Below are 9,314 nucleotides of genomic sequence, written 5' to 3' on the forward strand. Positions count from 1 at the left end.
CGCCGGGGCGGGGTTACCGCGGGGCTCTCGCCGCTCCGCCGAAGAGCGGAAAGGCGGAAGGGGACTTTCCGCGTGCCCAGGTCGCTCCTGCACTGTAAGGTCAGAGTTTCACACCTGTGAGGTTGCGGAAAAGCTAAGAGGGGGTTGAGCGGGACACAAAGGAACAGACGGACGTGAGAAGTGGCTCGGGACGAAGAGCCGAGGGCCCCCACAACCCGGCGAAGACAGCGGGCATGCTTGGCTCTCACCGCCTCTTCTGGGTCTTGCTTGGGGACAGGAGAGGCGAAGAAACCAGTTTTGTCAGATTTCTCCACCAAATTGCTGCATTCACGACGTATCCTGGGCGAGTTACTGAAACCTTCTGTGCCTCCATGTGCTCATCTGTAAAATGGGATCTTAAAAATATGCCTCTCCATGGTGTTGCTTAGGGATTAATAGATGAATGAAGATAAAGCGCTTGGAACAGTACCGGGCATAGAGGAAACCCTCCATACATTTTAGATGTCATTATTCAATTATCCAACAAACGTTTGTGGAGCGTTTGCTCTGTGCAAGGCCCTGCATTGGGTTCACTGATGCAGGGGTGAACACAGCCAACTTGCTCACCCAGAGCGCATTTACTGCTACGTAAACAAGATACTATCAGGGAGTAGTAAAGATTAAGAAAGAAAGAAAATGAGGTAATGTGTTAGCATAACTGGGGCTATTTTAAGAAGGGGCCAGCTAAGTCCCTTCCCCTCTATGGCCCCCAGCCTTTCCTTCAGTGAAAAGAGAAGAGTTTACGTATTCTACTGCCCAGGCATGCTGGCGCCAGCTTCAAACCGTGGGTGCAGAGGGACGGGAGGAGTTCGAGACCCAGTAACCTGCGCCTCCTTTGTCCACTGGAGCCATGTTGGTCGCTGGAAAAGTCCCAGGTTCAAGGAGTCGCCAATGGGGGCCAAACTTCTTAGTGGGAATTATACATATTCTCACTAGAGGCCCCTTAGCGCATTCATGGTCCCCTCTGGAACGGGAATCCTGTGAACTCTTACAAAATAGTTTTTTACACTTTACATTTCTTGACCCTGAAAATGGCTCAGAGAGCTGATAGGGGCCACTACCCTCGTTTGACCAAATGTGGCTCACACTGGAGAAACATCTGGATCCTCCTGACTTCAAGGCCTGAAGTACCCTGAACACTCACTTTTATGAATATGAAGAACATTTGAAAGCAATTAGATACCCATTAATGCCTATCAAGGGTCAGGCCTTACATGGTCTCATTTAATCATGAGAGCAATCCTGAGATAGTCTCTTATTTTCCAATTTTACAGAGGAGGACACTGAGGGTTAGAATAATAAGTTCACTTAAATAAGAGATAGTGTACTTATTTTGTCTTGAATCTGCCACTCCAGAACCACAGCTGTTCCCATCTCAGCAAGAAAGTAAAAGAGCCCAAGCAAAAAGGCAAGGCCAAGGGAGGATCAGGCAAACAGGACAAGGCAGAGGTCACTCCCTGGTCCTCCTCCTTGACTACTCTTCTAGTTTCCAAGGGTTCATGTCACAGAAGCACCCGGTGATCACCAGAGTGAGGTACAACCTCTTCTATGTCAGCAGGAAGTAAACTGGCTGCCTTTGGTTGAAAGCTTTTGACCATTTTGGCCCTGACCCTGACTCCCAGGGATGCTGTCTATCCCTATGGTCTCTGTCTTCTCTATAGTGTCTAGAATTCCAAGACCATTAAGCTAGAAAGGGTGTTTCATTTTACAAAACCAAAACTTGATTCATTCAACACATACCTATTGCCTGCTACTCTGGGATACACTATGAGCAAGGCATGAAATAGTGAACAAAACTGACACTACCTAAGGCACAGAGAGAGGAAGTCACTAGTCAGAGATCACACAGTTCAAAAGCCCAGGATGCCTACCTCCAAGTTCTGCCTGCCAGGACTTCAGCCCTGCTGGAGTGTTATATGTCTGGCTTATTCCAGGTCAGGCCCAGTTCAAGCCAGGCAGGTGCCTAGAAATCTTTCACTGGGTTCCCAGAGGACTCTCAAAGTTCTACCTGCAGAGGCCCAATGCAGCCCAGAATATTGGCATATTGGCCTCATCTCTCTCTCTCTCTCTCTCTCTCTCTCTCTCTCTCTCTCTCTCTCTCTCTCTCTCTCTCTCTCTCTCTCTCTCTCTCTCTCTCTGTCTCCCGGTTAAAGAAACACCCAGCTGATTCTTGGATGGTGAATATTGCAAGTTGGTGGGATTTGGGAAAGGAAAAACGTGCTCTTAAGATACATCCTCAATTATTTTTAAAATAATGTTTTCTACAGCCGTCAACGGAGGCTTAGGTGATGTGAGTCGCCCACGGTCACATGGTTAGGAAATGGATGCAAACTAGGTCTTTATGAACCCCAAACCTGCTGGCACCCCTCCCCCAAGAGACAGGTCTGTACCTCCGCCGGACGAGTGGCAGAGGCGACTGGAACAATCCTGGGGAAACCACATCTCCCTTTGCTTCCTGAGCTAGCCCAAGGAAAGAGGCAGCGGCGCCGACCCGGCGCACTGAGGGGGAGGGAGAAGGTGGGGCGCTTCGCGGACAGGGCGGCAGCTGGGGCCTGCAAGTATAAACTGGTCAGATACTCCGCGCGCCAGCTGTCCCGGGCGCCTGAACTGGATGAGGCGCAAAGGAGCTGTTCAGACTCATTATCAAGTGCGTTGCAGTCAGGCGACGACTCTCTCACCTCTCCAAAAAAGTCTCCCAAAGTTTTGAGTTTGCTGATTTTTAAAACTGAGACAACAGCAGAAAACTTTTCCAAAAGGGGAATGGAGATGGATATTGGGTTCTTTCCTAGGCCCGAAAATCCGAAGGCTCTTACCTGCAGGAAACCTAGCAGCCGGCAAAGGCGCATCCTTCTGGAGCGCTTCGCTTCGGCACGAGATGCTCATGGCCGCCTCCTCTGCAGCCCGGCTGGGCTCCGGCCCTGTGTTTTATACCACTATAGGCAATTAATATTGCATCAGCCGTATTTTAAATTTTCAAAACCCACAATATAATGTAATGGCATAAGGGCATTTATTATTAAAGGACACCCGATGGAGAGGGAGGTGGAGAAATCGCTTGGGCTGTTGCGCAAGGCGGGGGCGAGGGGCTGAGGCAGGGGAAGCAGGGGGCTATCCACAAGTTTGCTTTCGCTGTGGGGTGAGGGTGGGGTGGGGTGCTGCACAGCCCAGAACGGAAACTATTCTACTTCTAATTTCGGGCTGAGATCTAATGACCCAGAACTCTTTAAGGACGTCTCGGGGAAATGTTCAGACGACTCCTGAACCTGTAGCATTAATTTTTAAATCATGACAGCGTTTCTGCGGTTCTCAAATAAAAAGGTTTCTCCCCCTCCCCCCCACCCGCCGCCCTTTTGAGGGAGCAGAGAGAAGGGAATTGACATCTATTGAGCAACTACTGTGTGCAGGGCAATAAACTAGGTGCTTTGCAGCAGATATCTCAGTTCCTCCACAAAGGAATGGATAGACTATCTCGAGACAGACCATGGAGAGAGTGTTTTGGATGACCATCTCAAATGAATTTTAGGAGACCCGGGAGGGACCCCAACAGACTGCCCAACGACCATGTTTTTCTCTCCTTGCCTTTATCCCCTCATCTTCCCTCCAGCCATTTGAATCTTTTAAAATATTTTTTTTCTACTGAGTGCCAAGCACCACCTTCCAGATGTCTTAAATAAACCCTCTTACCTAGTCCTGACAATAACCGTGGGAAATAGGTATTAAACCTTCATTCTGTAGACAAGGAATCTTGTGGAGAAAGCTTAGAGAAGTTGGGAAACTAGCCTCAGGATGGTTTAGCCAATGAGTGGAGCCAGAACTCCCATCAGTCAAGGTGCAAAGTTTGGAATTGAAGTTAAGTCCAGAGAGTAGTTTGATCGATGGGCAGTTCAGAGGAAAGTACCTTTGAACGTTGAGGTCCAGAGAGGAGAGCCAGATCTCCCTGGAGGAGATCCTGGTAAGAGTATAAGACTACAGGGAAGAGGAATGGGGAGAAGAGGTGGCTGGGGGCTGGCAGGCTGGAAATGACAGTTCAGCCCTTTTGGATTTTCCACTTTTAAATCCTCCCAAGACCAGTACCCTTACATCCGAGAAGGAAAACTACTGCGATTCGGGTTGAAAAATAAAGCATTTATTTTAGAAGTAAATCCAAGGGGGAAGAGAGAGAGAAAAAACTTAATATTTTATTTGTATCTATTCAGAGAATGAAACCAAAGGTCACACGCAACACACAAACTACAAGGAGCAACGAAAAAATAAAATATGATGGGGCCAGAGGGACTAGGATGAGAAAGGTCCAGGTCGGTGGTCCTGCTCCTTTTCTGCCCAAAACTATAAGTGAACCTCCACCGAGAGACACATAAAGAGGAGGGAAAGAAGTGGAGTTAAATAAATAGTAGGAATCGACTGATGCTAACAACAGTAATAAATGCTCAACGAGGTTAGATGTGTGGGAAGGACTTGCATATGACTCCCGAGAAGTTACAGTCACTTTGGAGCACTGAGCCGGCAGTCTGGCAAGAGCAGCGAGCTGAGGTCTGAGAGTCCTCAGCCCTCCCAAACACTACCAACTAGCACCCCCTTCCCTCACACACTCCCTTCCCACCCCTCTCTCCACCAGGCGGTAGTTACCCCTCAAAAGCCAGCAGGTCGTGAAGGATGGCCAGAGCTGGTGTGGCAGCTGCTTACACATCCCAGCATTTTTCTGGAGCCCTACTTACCACCAACATCTCAGAGCCCCCAACTCTCCGCACACTTTCCCAGAACCTAATCCATGCTACTTTTTGAGAATTTACTGCAAACCAAAGGATAAGATGGGTAAAATTTAGGTGGAGAAGGGAGTATAAGGCTATCCTTTGGAAACATAAGTGTATTTTATATACTCTAATAAATCTCCAGTACGTTTGTGTTCCACTTAGATCCTATATTTTATATTATTATTTATCACTTCCTTTCCATCCCTTCACCCCTTGCCTAATCACTCTTAGCAAAGTGGCGCTTTCACCCTAGCATCGGGCGGCGGAACCAATCCACTATCCTGTGCTTTGAGGCTCCTGCCTTGATGTCGCGCTGTCCAACGTGCGAGGGAGAGTTTCAGCACCACGGACAGCACAAGTACCACCAGGCCGGCCTCTTGCATTTTTCCCTAGCGCCAAAACTTTTTTGGTGGGAATAGAAAAAAGAGAAAGAGAAGGCCGGGAGGCAACTAGGCAGGAAAAAGGGAAAGTCTGTGGCTTCGAGGGAGAGAGCCTGACCTGCTAGGAAACACTTTAGCGTTTCCCATAACCGTCCCTCCCATCGGAAGGGGGCGATGCGCACTAGGCTCTCCCGACTCCCGACGCTATGCCCCGCCGCAGTCAGTGGACAGCCGAATACTTCATTCGTTTCTGTTTCTGTCTCTGGTTACAGAACCAGACCCTCACCACGTTCTTTTTAAGGTCCAGTTTCTCAGCAATGGCCGCGATCTTCTCGGAAGAAGGACGTGGCTGAATGGCGAAATAGGCCTCGAGTGAGCGCTTCTCAGGCGCGGCGATCGACGTGCGTTTGCGCTTACGCTCACTGCCGTTGAAGAGCTCCGGTTTGCTGTTCTTCTCTCGGTAGGCAGCCTCCGCTTCCTCCAGCCAGGCCTGGAGCACCGGCTTGAGAGCAATCATGTTGTTGTGCGAGAGAGTGAGAGACTCGAACCTGCAGATGGTGCTCTGGCTGAGTGAACCCACGCCAGGGATCTTGAGATTAGCTAGAGCCGCGCCCACGTCCGCCTGGGTTACCCCCAACTTAATGCGTCGCTGCTTGAAGCGCTCTGCAAAGGCCTCCAACTCGCGAGGGTCTGACTCCACGTCGCTGAGGCATGCGGGCATAGTGCTGTGAGGCGCCACGGCGTGCGGGTGACTCATGCCCATAGCCTGGTGCAGGTGGCCCATGGCACCTAGATGGTGCGGGTGGATCTGTGCCGGCATCACCGAGTGCTCCGGGGCGCCCAAGCCGCTCACACTGAGCGTGGGCGAGATGTGCTCCAGTAGGTCACCTTCGAGGCCCTGGTGCACTGCGTGGTGCGGGTGCGAGGTGAGCGCTGCCGGGTGGGAGATGGGCACGGTGGACGAGGTGGACGTGCAGGGCACGCTGCTCATGGTATGGTAGGTGGCGTCGGGCTTGAACGGATGGTTCTTGCCGTGGGAGACGATATCCACTGCCGCCAGAGCTTCGGCGCGTGCCAGCAGGCTCTCATCAAAGCTTCCAAATATATTACCCTGCAGCTGCAAGCGAGAAGGCGCACAGCACGGTCAGTAGGGAATACTGTCAACTCAGGATTAAAACACATTTTCAAGCAACTGAGATGCCTCTCCTCAAAGCCCAGGTCATAAAAATTAATACGGAGGCAGCAGCTCTGCTGGAACAGACGTGTGGATCAGAGACATGAATGAGAGAGAGCGCCGGGAGAGAGCGCAGGGGAGACAAGGAGAGGGGTTCAGACAGCGGCGATTGTTCTGGGCGACATGAAAAAAACATGAAGCTAGTGCCTGTCAAAAACTGTGCCTTAGAGCGGTAATTATGCTCCACTACGTACCTGCGGGGCTGGGAGACAGACTCGGCGCATGGCCTCGGAGCCGGAGTGCAGGCTGGAGAATTTGGGTTCTTGCAGCACCGGGTGCATGCCGAAAGGCTGCTTGGCGTTCATGGCCATCATCTTCGCGCGTCTGGCAGGGAGGCAGCGGGGGACATGGAATCAGGCTCGTCTTGCTTGCTCGCCGCGCTCCAAGTGAGCGCCGATCAGCGCCCGCGCTCCCCTCGCCCTCTCGCTTGCTGCCTCCCCTCTCCCCCACCTGCTTCTTCACTCATCTTACAAGCAGCCTGCCAGGAAGGGCCCGGGCGCGCGCAGGCGTGCACACGCGTCCGGGAGTCGCAGGGGCTGCCCCGGAGGCAAGGCGAGACAGCAGCTCGCGGCGCGCCTCTCAGTGCCCGCCGAGGCCGCCCCCTCCACAGCATTTATACCCCGGCCTGCCCGGGTCTCTCCCAGTCCGCCCCGCCCCGCCTGGCTCCAACCTGCCAGACCTTACGGATTCTTTCTTCTTCCTGCTGGACTCCCCTCCCCCTCCCCAAAGTCCCGAACCTCTCTGTCCTGTCCCGACTCTCACTGCCTGGATCGAAGGCAGCCTCGGGTTGAGCAGGGGCAGGAAGCTGACCCTACTCCGATACCCCACCACACACACACACACACACACACACACACACACACACACACACACACACACCACAGTCGGCCGGGCTGCCGCCAAATTGCCCATTTCCAAGGCGCTCCTGGCCCCAAGCCCCAGCGGTCCACCAGAGTCCAGCACCGCGGCTCAGAGAAGAGGCGCCTCCAAGAACCCAGACCAACTCCCGCAAGGGCGCAAAGGCGAGAGGTTGCCAGGATGAGTCCCAAGTGACCAACCCCATCCCAGCAGCCCGCCTGGGTGGAGGTCCGGGCAGTAACTGCTTTCCCCGGGCAAAAGGCCTGAGCTTCCTCCGCACGCTTGCCTTTCTTGCTTTCATTTGAGAAAGGCAACTTAGCCCACTCTCCCTTTCTCCAATCCTCCAACAGAAGGAAGCTTGCTGAGTGTTCTCTAGAATAGTGACAGTTCAGATCGGTCCACCTGGCCTCCTTTAATTAAGATCAGTGCACTTCTGCTAAGCCACCCCTGCTTACAAGCCCCATTACCCATAACAAGTTACCGTTTTTTGAGCTACTAGTATGTGCTAGGCCATTTAGAGTTGGCCAATGGTTCCGCTACACCAATCCTGTGGAGCAGATGCTATTATCCCCTTATACAGATGGGGAAACCAAAGGTCAGAGGGTTAAGACTTGGCCCAAGACTACATAGTTGAATTAGAGCCATTTGCTCACTTATTCTGTTATCCATCACCCAAATACTTCCAACAGCCTACTGTGTGTCCAGCGCCACATCTGACTTCTGGGGCTCTTGAGTACTCAGCCTCTGAGTCTTCCTGAAGTTTCGGGACTTGTGGGCTCGAGTAATTCTGCCCGGATTCCTCCTCTCTCCCCACCCACCCCACTTCTCCCGCCCTCTCTTCTCCTCTTCTTCCCTCTTCTTTTCTCTCCTTTCCCCCGAGGTAGTAAACATCGTCAATAATGGATGGGGAATCCTGGGACTGAGGCCGCGGGGGCGAGCCGCGCTCGGGGTTGGGAAAGAAACTCTGCGCGCCCAGCTGTCCCCGCAGCTGCCTCCGCCAAGAGAGCAGTTTTCAGGTTTTTCGGCACATCACCTCAGCTTTAAGAGTGTGTATGCCGCATTTCCCAGAATCTTAACGCGGTTGGGGCGGGGTGATTGAGGAGATTCTCACACACACACACACACACACACACACACACACACACACACACACACACACTGCCCTAAGAGGAAGTCCTGTCTAGATCCGACTCTCCTTTCCACTTGACACCCTCAATCCCTTCCTATCCGAACTAGCCCAGTTGGGGAGGTTGTGGGGAGGGGGGCGACATTGTGGGGAGGCGGGCGGGACTCGACCCAAGTAAAGGAGGACAAGCCCAAGCTAAATTTCTCTGTGCCTGTTTTCTCCGCTCTAATATGGGAATTGCGTTCACGTGTGCTTTCTTGGGTTCTAGGGAAGATGTTTTCAGCTAGAGTAGTAAAGAAAGCATTGAGCACCCAAACTAGTGCTCAGTAAACTTCCTCACAGCCTGGTGCACCCTTCCTTAGGCTCAAAACGCACCGCTACCTCTCGCAGGAGAGACCATGAGACCGTCTCAACGCTTCTGTATTGCAGTGTCCTGATCTGTAAAATGGCGATAACAGTTTCTTCCCCTCTGGTTATTGAGAGGGACACTCTGAGAGATACACTTGACACAGTACCTGGCACACTGAAATCATAGAATAAATGTTAGTTCCTGTCTTCTTCCTCAACTTAAACAGAAAGCGATGGAGTGTGGGAATGGTCGGGGGCATATCCCTGGAAAAAGTTTCCTCTGAGGGTGCCAACTGTGTTTCCGTCCTCTCTGTTCTTTTAGCTCCAGCTTTATGGCAGAATACTGAGGGCTGGGACACAAATGTGAATCAGATTCCGTCTCTGCCTTCAGGGAGTCGCTAGTCTAAAATCACAGCAGGAAACTGTACACTCATAAGTGTATGTAGGGCACATAGATCAGGAAAAAGACTGAGTAGGGATGGTGAGATTCTTAAAATACAGATGATATATCAGAAACGTGGGTCTCAGAGAGGGCTAGGTTTGGAGCTTAATTTTGATGCTGGACCTCAGCTTACCTA

General features: G+C 51.9%; 1 protein-coding gene across 1 annotated transcript; it reads right to left on the reverse strand.

Annotated features, from left to right (window-relative positions):
* Nucleotides 1-5,390: 5,390 nt before the first annotated feature.
* Nucleotides 5,391-6,718, reverse strand: POU4F3 (POU class 4 homeobox 3; the record flags this gene model as incomplete). The annotated part of the gene is made up of 2 exons (XM_079145477.1): nucleotides 5,391-6,287; nucleotides 6,599-6,718. 2 exons carry the CDS (start codon nucleotides 6,716-6,718, stop codon nucleotides 5,391-5,393), a joined length of 1,017 nt encoding a protein of 338 aa, XP_079001603.1.
* Between the last annotated feature and the right edge of the window lie 2,596 nt (nucleotides 6,719-9,314).

The sequence above is a fragment of the Sciurus vulgaris genome (assembly GCF_902686455.1).
Source record: "Sciurus vulgaris genome assembly, chromosome: 6".
NCBI lineage: Eukaryota > Metazoa > Chordata > Mammalia > Rodentia > Sciuridae > Sciurus > Sciurus vulgaris.